The sequence below is a fragment of the Amblyomma americanum genome, chromosome 1 (assembly GCF_052857255.1).
Source record: "Amblyomma americanum isolate KBUSLIRL-KWMA chromosome 1, ASM5285725v1, whole genome shotgun sequence".
Lineage (NCBI taxonomy): Eukaryota > Metazoa > Arthropoda > Arachnida > Ixodida > Ixodidae > Amblyomma > Amblyomma americanum.
In genome coordinates, this window is record NC_135497.1 from 147,102,183 (window position 1) to 147,118,141 (window position 15,959).

Below are 15,959 nucleotides of genomic sequence, written 5' to 3' on the forward strand. Positions count from 1 at the left end.
TCTGTTCAAGCTCATTAGACTGAAGTGACTTCCTCATAGCCTCCTGCAAAGCAGCGTTTTCCCTTCTTGCTTTTTTCGTCTCTGGCGATTCACTCCGTCCAGGCGTTGAGGACAAGTATTTTGGGCAGTTTGGAAAAACAGAAGGCGCAGCATCAATCTTCAACTGTAGCCTGTCACGCTTCACCTCTATTATTTTCCCTGTCAGTTCATCTTGGTGTGACAACGTCGTAATGAAGTCGCCTGCGTGGAAGTGCAGTTCACACACCTGCACGAGAAAATGAAGCAAGGCCATTCGCCATGACTCTCCATTGCCTAAAACACTAAGTAAAAAGAGTCTGAATAGTGAACAGCTTTTACATATTTACACAGCTTTTACACAAGCCTTATGCACATCCACAGAACTAAATGCTTCCTGGACAATTCATACATAAGTGTAAGAAGTGATATCATTGCCTACAAAGACAGCATGCCTTTCCGGGAGCGACAGCTCACAACTAAGATAATTACCAGCGCCTATTAAGCAATATTTCAGAGTCTTACCCTCGAATGCTCTGTAGGTGTGAAATCCTTCCGTGGAATGGCTCGCAACCAGGCTTTTCTTCGTACTTCGTCTCTTGGGAAGCAATAAACACGTACTTTGGGACCATTCTGGTAGTTCCCGCGGCACCCGGGAACACAGCACCGGCCCATGTTTCACGAAGTTGCACTCGCTACACGGCAGGCAATCAGTTTCCCATTCGTGCGCTAGCACAGGTACGCACGCCACACAAGAAACGGCCACACGAAACAGACACAGCCGTGCGAGGAGCGAACGGAAATGCACCCAACGCCAGGCTGAAAGACTCAAGCAGCAGCTAGACGCTCACTGCAAGACTGCGTTCGTGTCTGTGCTTGCCCGGGCAAGCGCGAGCACATCGAGGGAGACAACCGAGCGGAGCGGAGCCGCGCTTGGTGAGCAGCCTGACCGGACACTTGGCGTGACGTAGCGCGTGTGGAAAGGAGGGCCTGGAGAGGCCTGAAGAAAGTATTTAGAGGGTGTTGCTTATGCCCACTGTGGGCAGAGGACCGGTTTATGAAACCGGTTCGTCACAGCGCTGCTAGCAAGTAAACTTATAAACGCGACAGCGTTAGGGCGGACGTTAGGAGGAAAAGCTGTGCGGCGTTGTCACCCTAATTCAGGATTGGTCCAGCGGGTTGTGACGTCACAGGTTGAGCTGTGGAATGAAAAATTAGTACAACTCCAGTTAAACCGTGATCAGGGGGTTATATAATGACTGAAATGCCATTATGACATATAAGGATGCAAAGTGAATGAATTACGCTGGAAAGAAAATTGGGCTGATCAGCTGGGAATCGAACCCATGACGCATGCATGGGTTGTGAGACAGACATATGCTAACCCTAGGTCATTGAGGCACTTTTTTTTTCTTTATTACCTGTTTCTACAGTTTACAACAACAGGTCACAAGCAAATTAAGTTCGGCACTCGATTTTCAAAATCAGGAGCGGACATGCGTTTCGCTCACAGCAGAAACTCAGAACACGGTTTCAAGAAACACAGCGGCTCCATCGAACAGATCAATTCGTCACCACACAGCTTCCTTCCTGGCCTGCATAGGTCACTGAAGCACGTTAGTTCGACTTGGTGTTGAGTGTCTTGGGCCCATCACGCGGTCTAGCATGCCTCCTGATGTATGCTAATGATGGCTTATGGTTTATGGGGGTTTAACGTCCCAAAGCGACTCAGGCTATGAGAGACGCCGTAGTGAAGGGCTCCCGAAATTTCGGCCACCTGGGCACGTGCACTGACATGGCACAGTACACGGGCCTCTATAATTTCGCCTCCATCGAAATTCAACCGCCGCGGCCGGGATCGAACCCGGCGCGTCTTTCGGGTCAGCAGCCGAGCACCATAACCACTGAGCCACCGCGGCGGCATGTATACTAATGAGTGTGTGCAATCAGAAACAGGTACTAATTAAGAAATAGAGTAGCAAATAACCATAAACGCTATCGCGTCATAATTTTAATGGCTCACAAACGCATACTGGGTTCGCATCAGAACAAACAGCAATCACTTGTGTTAATGAAGGTGTCAGTGGTTAGGGCGCTCGGCTACTGATCCGGAGTTCTCGGGTTCGAACCCGACCGCGGCGGCTGCGTTTTTATGGAGGCAAAACGCTAAGGCGCCCGAGTGCTGTGCGATGTCAGTGCACGTTAAGGATCCCCAGGTGGTCGAAATTATTCCGGAGCCCTCCACTACGGCACCTCTCTCTTCCTTTCTTTTTCACTCCCTCCTTTATCCCTTCCCTTACGGCGCGGTTCAGGTGTCCAAGATACTGCGCCATTTCCTTTCCCCAAAAAAACAATTAAAAAAAAAGCAAGAATCGTGACGCCAACAATATTTTCTTTTTGCAGAAAACCATTTTCGTTTATGTGCGGTTCAACCCCGCCGCGGTGGCTCAGTGGTGAGGGCGCTCGACTACTGATCCGGAGTTCCCGGGTTCGAACCCGACCGCGGCGGCTGCGTTTTTATGGAGGCAAAACGCTAAGGCGCCCGTGTGCTGTGCGATGTCAGTGCACATTAAAGAACCCCAGCTGGTCGAAATTATTCCGGAGCCCTCTCCACTACGGCACCTCTTCTTTCTTTCTTCGTTCACTCCCTCCTTTATGCCTTCCCTTACGGCGCGGTTCAGGTGTCCAACGATATATGAGACAGATACTGCGCCATTTCCTTTCCACAAAAAACCAATACGAAAAAAGAATCGTGACGCCAACAATATTTTTTTGCAGAAAACCATTTTCGTTTATGTGCGGTTCACGGGATACGGGTGGGCGGGAAAATAATTATTTCGGCGCAGTCACGGACGCCAATCGCCCGCAAGTATGAGGACACGTGCACGTATACTCCACCCACTTTACGCAGTGAGGATATGAAACGGCTGCACAATTTTAGCGCCGCATCGTCACCGCTCCTCCCAGGTACACGCAGAATGATGAATACCAAGTATAGTCGAGGATGAAGACAGCTGGAAATGGAACAAACGCTGAGCTCTGCCAAGGTGCGTCGGCAGATAAAAAAATAAAATGAAAATCCGTGCGCTGAGTTCTCCGATCTCGTCGGCTGCTCGCGAACAGGCGACGAGCGTACGCCAAGAATTTCTCTGGAGAAGTCCGTGCACGTGAAGGCGGCGGCGATTTTCGATTAACCATTACCGCTCGCGACCTTACTTAAGTTGGTCGTGACAAGCCTAGACTAGTATACGCTATCACCCTAGCCCCCAAGACGTGGCATGCTGAGCAGGATGCGCCGCTTGGGATGATCGGTCCTTCCGCGGAGACGTCTCGCAGAGAAGAATAGAAATTGTTGTGTGCCTGTAGGACCTTGGTACCATTAGCGCTTTACTCACGGCACCGGTCTTGTTCAAACACTCGAAGGAAAAAGACCTAATGAGACAGGTATCTCCAGCCTTTCGTTCGTGATCGGGCGCACCTGAAAGTGGAACATTGACGTGTCCTGTGTCGTATTTACACTGCACTGCTTAGTAACACTTGCTGTTCGGCTTGCACCGTCCACTTGGTGCCACTGTCGCACCACATGCATTCGTAACAAGCACTAAAAAAAAATACCTACATAGATGTCTCAGTCTTGAATAAAAAACAAAATACTTTTCATTTGATAAAATAGACTCTTCCGACACCGATTGCGCGGTCTCGCAATGAAAAGAAAATAACTGGTGAGCAATTAATTGACAGAAGAAGAAGAAAGCTCCTAGCTACGTCCATTGTGTGAGGTCAACAACAACATAGGTTTTAGAACTTTTGATGCTAGAGGAAATGATTGGCTAACGACTCACTCTAGTACGCTGAAAGAATTAGTAAAATGCACGTTTTTGTTACCGGTCTAATCACAAAGAAAAAGCTGGCTGTCTTTTTGGCACGTCTTGAAGGTATCCTAAGCGCTCAGCATTCTCAGGGTTCCTTGGAGTTATACAGGAAACTGTAGGATAGGCACTGTACGCAAGATGAGTATTCTGAGCATTATGCAAGAACGCATGGACAACGGCAGCTCTCATAAAAACTCCATGTATATTGTCGAGGCTACACAGTGTGTCCCAGCTAACTTTAGCCAGGATTTAAAAATATGCCGCGGCACCTAAGGCGACGCGGCCAAATGCATGTTGCTGGCTATTGTATACAGAAACTTACTGTTTTTTTTTTTTGTATTGGGCTTAATTGCATGATTAGTCGAGATTAACTAACCAAGTTCGCAAGCAACGAAGATAGGCGAAAAATCTCAATGATGAAGTTGTAGAAAGGTCCGCAAAACGTCCGACTAAACAGTTTCTAGCTTTCCATCAACTACCTACTATTTTTTTTCCGCTCACTGGAGATGCCCGCGAAATACAAAAAAAAAAATACCACGTGGCATGCGCGCCGCGATTGCAGTGCTTTCAAACGTTCCGTGTAGGAACAAACACATCATTCAGCCCGGTGTGCTGCCGCTTAGAATGTGACAGGGCTGTGACGCAGGCTGTGCGATTTACGCGAGCGGAAGCGATAAGGGGTGCGTCTGCTTATCGCTGTCACCAACGAACCGCCGCGAGGGAAGCATACCGCTGGCGTAAATCGCACAGCCAGCTGCCGCCTCGCCGCCTTGTCGCCTTTTGAGCAACAACACGCCGGGCTAAATGATCTGTTCGTTCCTGCGCGGAACGTCTGAGAGCACTGCAGTCGTGGCGCGCAAGCGTGCATGTCACGTGGTATTTGTATTTCGCGGGCATCTGCAGTGAGCGAGAAAAACCTAATGCGTCATAGATGTAAAGTTAGAAACTGTTCAATCGGTTGTTTTGCGGGCCGTCCTACAACTTTCTCATCGGAATTTTTCGCCTATCTTCGTTGCTTGCGAAGTTGGTTAATTAATCTCGGCTAATCATGCAGTTAAGCCCAATACAAAAATTAGTGCGAGTTGATGTATACAATAGCCAGCAACGTGCATTTGGTCGCGCTGTCTTAGAGTGCCGTGGCATATCTTTAAACCCCGGCTAAAGTTAGCTGGGACACCCTGTATATCTTCGTCTCTCCGGCCAGCTTGGATAAGACTGCATTCTCACATCGCTGCGGCGGGCATCAGAAAAGGCGCTAATGTTAGCTCCATAAATACTTCGCGTTCGAGAAATTACACCAAAAGGAAAGCAGACGAAGTACCACTGCAACAGCCGACGCGGAAACGACGACGCGTAGTACGTGTTCCATTCGTGTAGACAGGTCGCGTCAGTGGCTTGCTCCCACGGAAGACCTCTGCCGCGAACGCATTGCACCAAAGGCAGAGAAAACTGCCCGACTAGCAAACGCGAAAATGAGCCGTAGGAAAGGGAGCAGCCATCCGCCACGCGGGACGGACGGGTCGCCCGACGCGAGTGAAATCGGGCGCCCGGAAGAGAGGGGTGCCCGCATCGAGGAAGCGTCGCTCCAGGGGGGTCACCGGGTCACCGCGGCGTCGCTGTGTGTACGCACCGTGCGGGGCTCGTGGGCGATCACCTCGCTGGCCTTCTTCTTCTCCACCACGCAGCTCACCTGGGCCCGCTGGTTCTTCTTCAGCAGTTGCTGCGGCAGCCAAGGGCAGAGAGACGCTGGTCAGCACACGGCAACCCCACCAACTTGATCAAGCACGCAGAAATGCACTGCTTCGTGGGAAGCGTTAGTAACATCTGACAAAGCTTCCGGTCAACTGCACCCACTTCAAACGTTTAAAAGCCGCTTAGGCGGAGGACCAGCCTGCATTTTCGACTACGCCACTTGACGCTTACACGCCTAGAACGGAAACTCATATCGTAATGGTCTCGTACATCAAACATTTCTTTGTTTCTTTTTTTTTTAATTCAAAGCAGAGTACCACGCAGAAAAGGAGCAAAGCGTGTGGAACAGAATGCATGGATATGATGCCTCTTGCTTTCTTGCAGTGTACGCGACTGCACTCCCGTTACAGGGGAGCATTGTTGTCGCAATCGCACTGGGTGCTAATGTGCACGCGCCTGGCTGATGCTTGTGGCGGTACAAGCGCACCACGTGTCTCGGCGCGCAGTAATCGGGGCGCAGCAATGCCTTGCATGCGCGTCACAACGTGGCCGCCGTGTGTGCTGGCAGACGGGTACATAATGACGAGCCGGCCTATTACCCCCCCCCCCCCCCCCGCCCCCCTTCCCCCCGGACAGACGGAGCGCCACTTCCTTGTGCAGCCCGTGCAGACGGCATGGCGCAACGAAATTCGTCCTGCACGGCCCTCCGCCCCTCTCGAAACGCCAAACGCTGCGAGTCTGGCATTGGTGCACCGTCGGAGGCTTTCATTTCCTCCCTGCTGTTACTGAAATCACTCTGGAACAGTGGTTATGCGATTTGCGATGGCCGTTTCCACGAGACCCTGGAATTTTCAAGGAAATAGCTCTGATGTTTTCTTTTTCTCGCTTTTTTTTTTTACTGCAAAAAGCACAGCCAAAGCTTCGAACCCGACCGCGGCGGCTGCGTTTTTATGGAGGAAAAACGCTAAGGCGCCCGTGTGCTGTGCGATGTCAGTGCACGTTAAAGATCCCCAGGTGGTCGAAATTATTCCGGAGCCCTCCACTGCGGCACCTCCTTCTTCCTTTCTTCTTTCACTCCCTCCTTTATCCCTTCCCTTACGGCGCGGTTCAGGTGTCCAACGATATATGAGACACATACTGCGCCATTTCCTTTCCTCCAAAAACCAATTATTATTATTATTATTCGCCATTATTGCGCGCTCTTGCATTAACGGATCATGCCTTTTCACAGTGTCCCCCAAAACCAATTATTATTATTATTATTCGCCATTATTGCGCGCTCTTGCATTAACGGATCATGCCTTTTCACAGTGTTAGTTATATGATCTATTGCATAAGAATTTTCTGTCGAATTGGCTTGGAAAACTTTCAGTTATGGCTAAGAACAACTGGCGCATATTGTTAGTCTTTTTTTCTCGACTTGCCAGGCAAAGCTTGCTCTGGGCGGATTCTGTGGGCAGTCGCCACCAGGGCTTCGTGCTATGTATCTGTAGTCTGGTAGCCTCGAAGGGCTAAAATTGTTTAATAGTGCCGTAGACTACGTCTACGTGCGAACCGGATGTTTGCCCCTGCATGGGGCTCCACAAAAATAAAAAGAAAGAAAGTTAACTACGGTTTAATTCATTTAACGTAAAGTGCGTTCCGTCTGGAAGTGGCACTTATATATGCTGTGCTATGTCTGTGCACGTTAAAGATCCCCAGGTGGTCGAAATTATTCCGGAGCCCTCCATTACGGCACCTCTTTCTTCTTTCAGTCCCTCCTTTATCCCTTCCCCTTACAGTGCGATTCAGGTGTCCAACGATATATGAGACAGATACTGCGCCATTTCCTTTTCCCAAAAAAACAATTATTATTATTATTAAGAGTGGGATGCGACAGCGTGTTACAGCGTTGCCAAGGGGTCCACGGAAAGCCATCGACCGTTCGGCGCGATGCCTTGAATAACAATAATAATAATTGGTTTTTGGGGAAAGGAAATGGCGCAGTATCTGTCTCATATATCGTTGGACACCCGAACCGCGCCGTAAGAGAAGGGATAAAGGAGGGACTGAAAGAAGAAAGAGGCTCCGGAATAATTTCGACCGCCTGGGGATCTTTAACGTGCACTGACATCGCACAGCACACGGGCGCCTTAATTGTTTTTGGGGAAAGGAAATGGCGCAGTATCTGTCTCATATATCGTTGGACACCCGAACCGCGCCGTAAGAGAAGGGATAAAGGAGGGACTGAAAGAAGAAAGAGGCTCCGGAATAATTTCGACCGCCTGGGGATCTTTAACGTGCACTGACATCGCACAGCACACGGGCGCTAAGGCGCCCGTGTGCTGTGCGATGCACGTTAAAGATCCCCAGGCGGTCGAAATTATGCCGGAGCCTCTTTCTTCTTTCAGTCCCTCCTTTATCCCTTCTCTTACAGCGCGGTTCGGGTGTCCAACGATATATTAGACAGATACTGCGCCATTTCCTTTCCCCAAAAACCAATTATTATTATTGTTATTATTATTGTCTTCGCATGCGCGGAAGAAAGGCCCGTAGTTTTCAAGAGACTATACCGAGGCTGTGACGAGACTGCGCTTGACACTCCATCGCGCGTTTTTTGAGGTGCTGTACTGATCGTGATCGATGTCTTCGCTGGTCCTTCTCAGTGATAATATTGCGAAACATTTAGTGGCATGGGCAGTTATTAGTTGTTGCTCCCTGCGTTCGAAACATTGGATCGTGCTTTTTGCTTTTCGTCATTCTTCCCGCCGCAGACATGCTGAACACCAACCTCACTAAGTGGTATTTTTAGCGATGGAAATAATCTACCCTGCAGGGCTACGGCAGCACACCCTGCCCCTAGGGGACAGCTATACTTCCTCCTCACTCGTACATAGGCTAATTCGTGTCTAGAATTTAACGACCAGACGTGGAGGCAAAGCCTCGAACCTTTATTCGAACCTTTATGATGACACGCCTGGTCAGCCTGCAACGTGACCAGAGCAAGACCTTGCCCTAGGGTGCGGGATTGGAGTCTTTTTTTTTTCTTTTTCTAATAGACGTTCCCCACCGCCACCATATTTGGTGGTTGAGACGTTAATTAAACCGCGTGTTTAAACAGCAACGAGCATTATTAAGCTCACCAAAATGAGGCAGTAAGCGAATTAGGAAAGGACAAAACACGACCATCGCATTTTTACGAGTGCAACTTTTGCATCGCCATTTCACAAGCCTGCAGTCGAGGGGAACGCCTAATGGCCGCGCGATGACCCGAGATTTTCTACTCTCCGCGCAAACCGCAGCTTCGCGATCGCAGGCTCTGTCCAGCCATGTCATGCACGAAGGAAAAACAATTCCCCGCCCAAATGACTGGCCCCAGATTTCCAGTCTATATCGTTTAACCTGCTTTCCTTGCGCTAAAAAAAAATAAAAATAGGAAGGGCACAGGAATAAAGTGACCGTATGGAGGCAAAAGAAAAAAAAATAATTTCGCAGACAAAAAAAAAAGCGGCTGTTTGCGCGCGTAACGGAGTCTAGTCTCCGCCTCTGCGTTGCTAACGGGCTTTTGCCTCAGTTCGTAGCCACCTTACACTTCGATCTGTTTCCATAAGGAAGCAGCAGGTGCTTTCGCGAGGCCCCTTCAACCTGTCCGCCACGTCGGCCCTCGGAACGGACACTTTCGATCAGGGGGGCGTGGTACTACGTCGCAGGCAAATGTCGGCTCCTCTGCCGATACCCAAAGGCGAGCTGCTGGCTACTATGGGTCGAATGTATACTACAGCGCGCACTCGAAGGCTCCGCATGAGTGCTGGAGTCCCATCAGAGAATAGGAGTGTACGTTAAAACCGCTGGCTCATTTCGGCTCGGATTTGGCCGCGAAACGTGATATATTGCACAAGTTTTGTGGCACTCCGTCCGGCAGCAGTACTTGGCGTGGCTTGTTAGCCTGCATTTGTGGGTAATTGGAAGTTGGCAACGGCCGCGGAATCCGCCGCGGCCTCGGCGCTTAATCGCTTTTAGGCGGATATATCGTATTAACGCGAATATCAGCGCCCAGTTCGTTTCTCCAAAGGCTGGACCAAGTGGCGCAGAACAGTAACGTTATTATATGTTCAGTACTTCACTTTCTCTTTTTTTTTAGCAAAAATCAGGAGGGCATATTTTCCTCGTAAGATTGGTTCGTGATCATGTGGCCGAAGCCTTGTAGCCATTTTCTTGATAGGTCTCTTTGCCGGCTCGTTGTGCTATCAGCGCACGAGGTGAGGGGGGATGCGGCCAGCCATGAAGCAATCATCGAACGGAGACTTACGAGAAGCTTTATGAACCCGGCGGCTTCAGACTGCGTCTTTTCAGCCGACTTGCGCTAATTGACAAAAGTCTACTGGACCAAATTATGGAGAATTACGCGGAGAGATCAGATCAACGTAATGCAGGTAGAACGTACACCTGTACGCACACGGCTGAATGAGGCGGTTAAATCAGTGGCAATTTTCGAAGTGGAAATTAAATGACAGTAGCGGTTTAGCCGTGCCGTCACCACTGGTCCCACCGATGGCACACATTCTGCGGCTCCTATGACAGCGCCAGGAGAGGTGTGCCCGGAAGGTCACCGCCACGTGCTCCATGCATTCACTCACCCCGGCGAGCGGGTCCAGCTGCAGCTTGAGTGGCATGGGCAGCTTGGAGATGACGCTGCCGCTGGCCGCCGACGACAGCTCCCCGCCGGCCCGCGTCTGCGAGAGCGCACAGTGAGTACAGGGGAGAAGACCGCAAACGAGGAGTCGCCTTCTCAGCGGCTGGAACGGATCTGCGCAGTTGTTTCCACTACGCTGAGCGGCGCTGTAATAATAGCGGCTGTTCTGCTCGTAACAAAATAGTGTGCGCAGAATTCATTTAATTTCAAAAAATTGTTTGGCGTTCACCGCTCTGCACGCGAACTAGACCGTGTACGCGCGCAGGGATAGCGCGCGGCACGTGTGGCAGCGCCAGATACACGCCGTCCTGAGAATGAGGCGCCACTTGGTCGCCGAATACTGCAACGTTATGCACGAGCTCTGCAGCAGTCGCCAGCAAGGGATATCCAGCAAAACAGGCCCGGTTCCAGGTGACCGCCATAGACGATCACTGCGGCGGTATACGGCAGGGCCCTACTTTCGATCGGACCCGTGGCGGCGCCGGGGCTATTTACAGGGCCCACACAGGAGACGGCCGTTATTCACGCGCCACGGCCGAGTGGCCTCTGGATCACGGTGGCCCCGCTCTTCGGCACGCACTGCAGAAACCGGCCGCCGGTTGCAGTGCGCGGCCCAGGCTGAGAGGAGGCCGCGCTCCGAGGTCGCACACGAGACTGTCTGCGTCCGGTAGTTGCCAGGTGTAGAGCGAGTGCCGCGCGGAGGCGGCCCGCATGCTGGGGCCGTTGGGCGCTTTGTCTGCCCGCACAAATCTCGGACGGAGAGGAACGCGGTGATATTCAGGCGTGTCGCGCAAAAAAAGAAAAAAAGCCGACCCCTTCATTTCTGGGATGCAGTTTTTAGATGGAGGCTTTTTGCACGATGCCTGCTCCTCGACGTGCGTGATAGGGTCATTTCGCCCGTGGCCAAGCGGCTGCCCAGCTTTTCAAAAGCGACGCCGCGCGTACCTTGAGTGCAGCGGCCTGGGGAGGAGGTGCGCAGGCGCAGTGCAGCTGCTGCTGCGCGCGCAGGTGCACCACGAGGACGACCACGACTCCGACGACGAGGCTGATGGCGACCAGGGCGCTGGCGACCACCACGCTCACCTTGAGCCGCTCCGAGCCCGGCCGTTGGTAGGCCTGCGTAACCGAGCGCGTCATGGAATCAGGCGCTCGCACACGCGTACAGGGCGTGCGCGTACGCTGCCGACAGCGAGCAATTGCAGAAGAAAGGCAGAGGCGAAGCTGGGTTGCGTAAGTCCGCATCATTTCGCGTCAGAGATGGGATTCTCTGATGTCTTCAACCCAAAGGCATGCAGTGGCTGGGGATCGAAGCCGCAACCTTTACAGAGTGTAGCAATAGAGCAGCGACCTCGCCAGCATGAGTGATTGAAGTTTTTTTGCTGTTTTCTTAAACACAGAACGTCTTCTGCGCCTAGCTCTCTACCGATAAAAGTCCTAGCCATATTCAACGGGGCGAAAGCGCGAAAGAATGAACATGAGGGGGCAGTCACTAGGCCGCCACCATTTGCGTTTTTTTTAAATTCGCAAGCGTTACTAGTCGCATTACGAGAAAAGCCAGCGGTGTCTGTTAGTGCACTCGCAGACGGCACAGAAAATTCCAGCGATGAAAAGAAAAACAGGCTGACGTCATTAAGCGGCCGTAGGACGCACGCGGCAAGCCGGGCACCGCCACTTCAGACAGTCCTATACTATTCATTCTACTAAATACACTACCCACTGGCCGACCTCAGTGTGCACGGCGCCAGTTTTCCCAGCAACATTCGTGCGTACCAAAATTGTGACGCAAGTTTGTCGTATACAGCGTTCCGGGTGGTGTCATACGATTTCTGGTTGCATAGCTTACATGTTCTAGTCAAGTTGGAGGCTAGCTTGCGACGGGGATTCGAACCGACGACATATGCACCTTCAATTGTATGCCTTCGCAGTTTCTTCACCCCTTCCCTTAAGGCGCGGTTGAGGTGTTCACCGAGATGCGAGACAGTTAGTGTGGCATCTCCTTCCCTCAAAAACCGAATAATAATAATTGGTTTTTGGGGAAAGGAAATGGCGCAGTATCTGTCTCATATATCGCTGGACACCTGAACCGCGCCGTAAGGGAAGGGATAAAGGAGGGAGTGAAAGAAGAAAAGGAAGAGAGAGGCGCCGTAGTGGAGGGCTCCAGAATAATTTCGACCACCTGGTGATCTTTAACGTGCACTGACATCGCACAGCACACGGGCGCCTTAGCAGCGTTTTGTCTCCATAAAAACGCAGCCGCCGCGGTCGGGTTCGAACCCGGGTACTCCGGATCAGTAGCCGAGCGTCCTAACCACTGAGCCACCGCGGCGGGTAACCCTCAAGAACCGATAAAACTGATTTTTGTATCCAAATTGTGATGCCACCGTTCGTCGTACAGCGTTCCGCGTGGTGTCATGCACACGCATGTGCGTGTAGCGAGGTGTCAATGCACCCAGGGACAATAATGTTTTCGCACTCCCACGCGTAAGCAGTCTGAAGTGTCTCTGCCGAATTTTTTTCCACTGGTATTGCACAGGATTGTGTCATTATGGGCGCATCACGTTAACACTACACGTACGAAACCTTCGCAGGAGTTTCGCCTTTGTGAGTGCATGACATGGACCACCCTAAAATATCCCGCGCCATGAGTTGAAACTCACAGCGCAGCTTCGAGCTGAGAGGACCAACGATGGGGCGGGACAGAAGAATGACTGGCTACTATTTTACGCTGGAGCCGGCCGGGAGTTTGAGATGTTCGAGGATAACCGCTTTAGCCAGCGCCGTGCGTGGATCTGCCGCGGAAATAATGCCAACGTTACCTGAACGCTGGCTTCAACATTGACAGCTATACAAGCTGAGTGGCCAGCGGATGTTTTCACTATATAACGAACAAGTTTAACCTTACGTTATTCAACAACCTGAAATTATGTCGTTTATTTGCTTCAGTTATCGCAAACACACACACACACACACACACACACACACACACACACACACACACACACACACACACACACACACACACACACACACACACACACACACACACACACACACACACACACACACACACACGCACGCGCGCGCACGCACACACACACACGCACACACACACGCACGCACGCACACACTCACTCACGCACACACGCACGCACGCACACACACACACACACACACACACACACACACACACACACACACACACACACACACACACACACACACACACACACTCTCTCTCTCTCTCTCTCTTCTCTCTCTTGCACGCGCTCACTGACTGACTGACTGACTCACTCACTCAAAAACACACTCCAGCTCTATCCTCATTCACATTCTGTGCTCTTGTTAATTCTTTCGAAAAAGCAGCAATAATTGTTTCCCGGCATTGCTTACAATTATATGGAGCGTTTGAGCGCCTCGTGTGCTTTGACAAGCTGCGGATAGAAATTGCCATACATTTCCTCTCCCGCCTGGCTTCAGAGTCGTTCTATACAGGCACGAAGATATATGTTCGCCCATTTGTGCTGCATGCCAGCTGTGCAGATTAGCACTATTGTCCGTCACCAGTTGGTGTTAGGAAGATGGGCACCTAGTTTCTCAAGGACTGTTACGAATGTTTCGATTCGCGGTGCCTCCTAGACGGAAGCGCGCCTCAAGCAACGAGGGGAGCAGAGATTGGGGGGAAAGGAGTGTGTGGGGGGGGGGGGGGGGGGGAATACGCGCAGACAGCTTCTTTTCGCTTCGGCCAGCGCCGCCAGCTGCCGAGGTGAACGCTAACTTTCTGCGTGTTCTCGACCGAAAAAAAAAAAAAAAACCAGGACAGGAACAAAAAATTGGTTGTTGGAGCGAAAACTAACCTTGAGAATCTGTTAAGGACATGCTTAACGGCTGCGCGCGCCATGCTGTTTTAGAAGGATGCGTGCGATTTCAGTCACTAGATGTCAGTTGAGTCGAAATCAGGCGTCAGTACTCCGCGCGCGCCAACGTTAACGCTGTCACCGCGGACTATAGTCCGTAGGTTGGGATCGAGGACCTCTGGCGGGGTGCTCGTAGCTGCCAGCCTCCACGAGATGCAGCGGAAAATATATCTCACGGTTCGTTGACCATCAAGCTTACGTTGGCCAAACACTATACCTATATAAGCGGCTTCATCTACAGTAGCAGCTGCAAACGCGCAACTTCTGTTTAGCACTGGCCGAAAAAGAAGGTGAATTAAAGAAAGAAAAAGAAAGAAAGAAAGAAAAAAAAGAAGTGAGGAGTCAATCCGTGACCACACATCTGTGTGCACCCGGGCGCACTGCAGCAGCAGTGATTGAGACATTGGGCTACTGCCCCCAAGCTGCAGCCGCGGCTTTGATTGCCGACGACCAGTCATGCGTCCACACGACGGGGCCAGCACGCAACAGCGCCCGGGCCGTCGTCTGAGCTGGCGTCTCGTCACCAGAGCGACACGCACCGCTGCATGCATTGCGCTCGGCCGCCATTCCTCCCCGCGCAGGTCAGCGGGGGTATGTCTCTAATAAACCTTCCATCACACGCGTGGAAACAAGCATTTTGGTGCGAACCACCGCGATGGAACATTATGTTCTTTTTTTTTTGCGCAACGCCAAAGAATTGGAAAGCGGCCAAACTCCGCACTAAAGAGGATAAATGTCCTCTGGCCGAGACCAACAAGCGCGAAATAATATTTGCTTTTTTTTTTCTTAAGCGCCCTATTGAATCGATGACTGCGACCTTTTCAGGCCGCATAGTTTTCGGTTTTTCTTTTCTTTTTCTTTTTGCGGAACTGCTATAGTGCAAATACTCAAGCGGATGCGCGAAGCTGTTTGCCGGCTTCTGCTGTGATGCAGGCACGCCCAGGAATGCAGGGTGCGAGCCGCGTGTTCCTCGGTGGCATGTTTTGCGCTGATGATGAGCTATAGGCAAGGCCTTGGCGAAATAACGAAGGCGTGGAGGTATAAAGCGCTACGCGTCGCTCACATCTGACAGAGCTGCCTGCACACAGCAGAGTACGCGCGACTGATTTCGTGCGCCACGGCTCATGTTCACACCGCACCAAACGAGCGCTAAAGTGCGCGATATAAACGCGAGAGAGGATGTTTTGTGTGTGGTACGATTTGCTAGACAGGTGCGGATCGAGGGAAGTGATTTCCTCTTAAGAAGTAGGTTTAATTGACGACTGGCATTCTTTGCTTGGTGAGTGGGCGAGAATTTCATACGGTGGGCACTAATGCTGGCATGCTCTATAGTCTAACATGAGGTAACTATAGTCTTCGACGCTCTATACGAATGCATATCCTGCCATGTGTGCTGCAGTGTAGCGAACGAAAAATTGTGCGAGTCCAGACAGTCTTTTTTCTGTGCGCTGCTTAATCCAAATGGAGGCATCAAGCTTTGCAGACCTGCGAGATGTTCGGACGTTGGCGCTCTAATCACATTAGCATTTAATCCCCCCCCCCAGTGTCCGTGCGGTTAGCTAATAAAGGTTTGTAGGAAAGCTAAAGCAATGAAGCGGTTGGGAACAGCTTCTGTATAGATTTTCAGGAGCGGAACCTTCACAGGGCGAAAAAGTGAACATTAATTATTAATTTTGTATGTATGCTGTGTTACAAGGTCTTTCAGATACTCCTAGACTATTAGACCATAATCCAGAGCTTCATTTTGTTTATAAAGTGAAGGTCAGTATATGAAAGCACTGAATTAAGGCATCG

At 51.0% G+C, this 15,959-nt stretch overlaps 1 protein-coding gene across 1 annotated transcript in view; it reads right to left on the bottom strand.

The window, feature by feature from the left end:
• Msr-110 (DUF3736 domain-containing protein Msr-110) overlaps positions 1–15,959 on the bottom strand; it is a 46,858-nt gene that overhangs the window by 15,117 nt on the left and 15,782 nt on the right. Inside the window, exons 2-4 of the mRNA XM_077647222.1 lie at positions 11,197–11,367; positions 10,196–10,291; positions 5,518–5,607 (exon numbers count right to left, since the gene is read on the bottom strand). Of these exons, the coding sequence (XP_077503348.1) occupies positions 5,518–5,607; positions 10,196–10,291; positions 11,197–11,367 (357 nt within the window). The remainder of the gene's footprint in view (positions 1–5,517; positions 5,608–10,195; positions 10,292–11,196; positions 11,368–15,959) is intronic.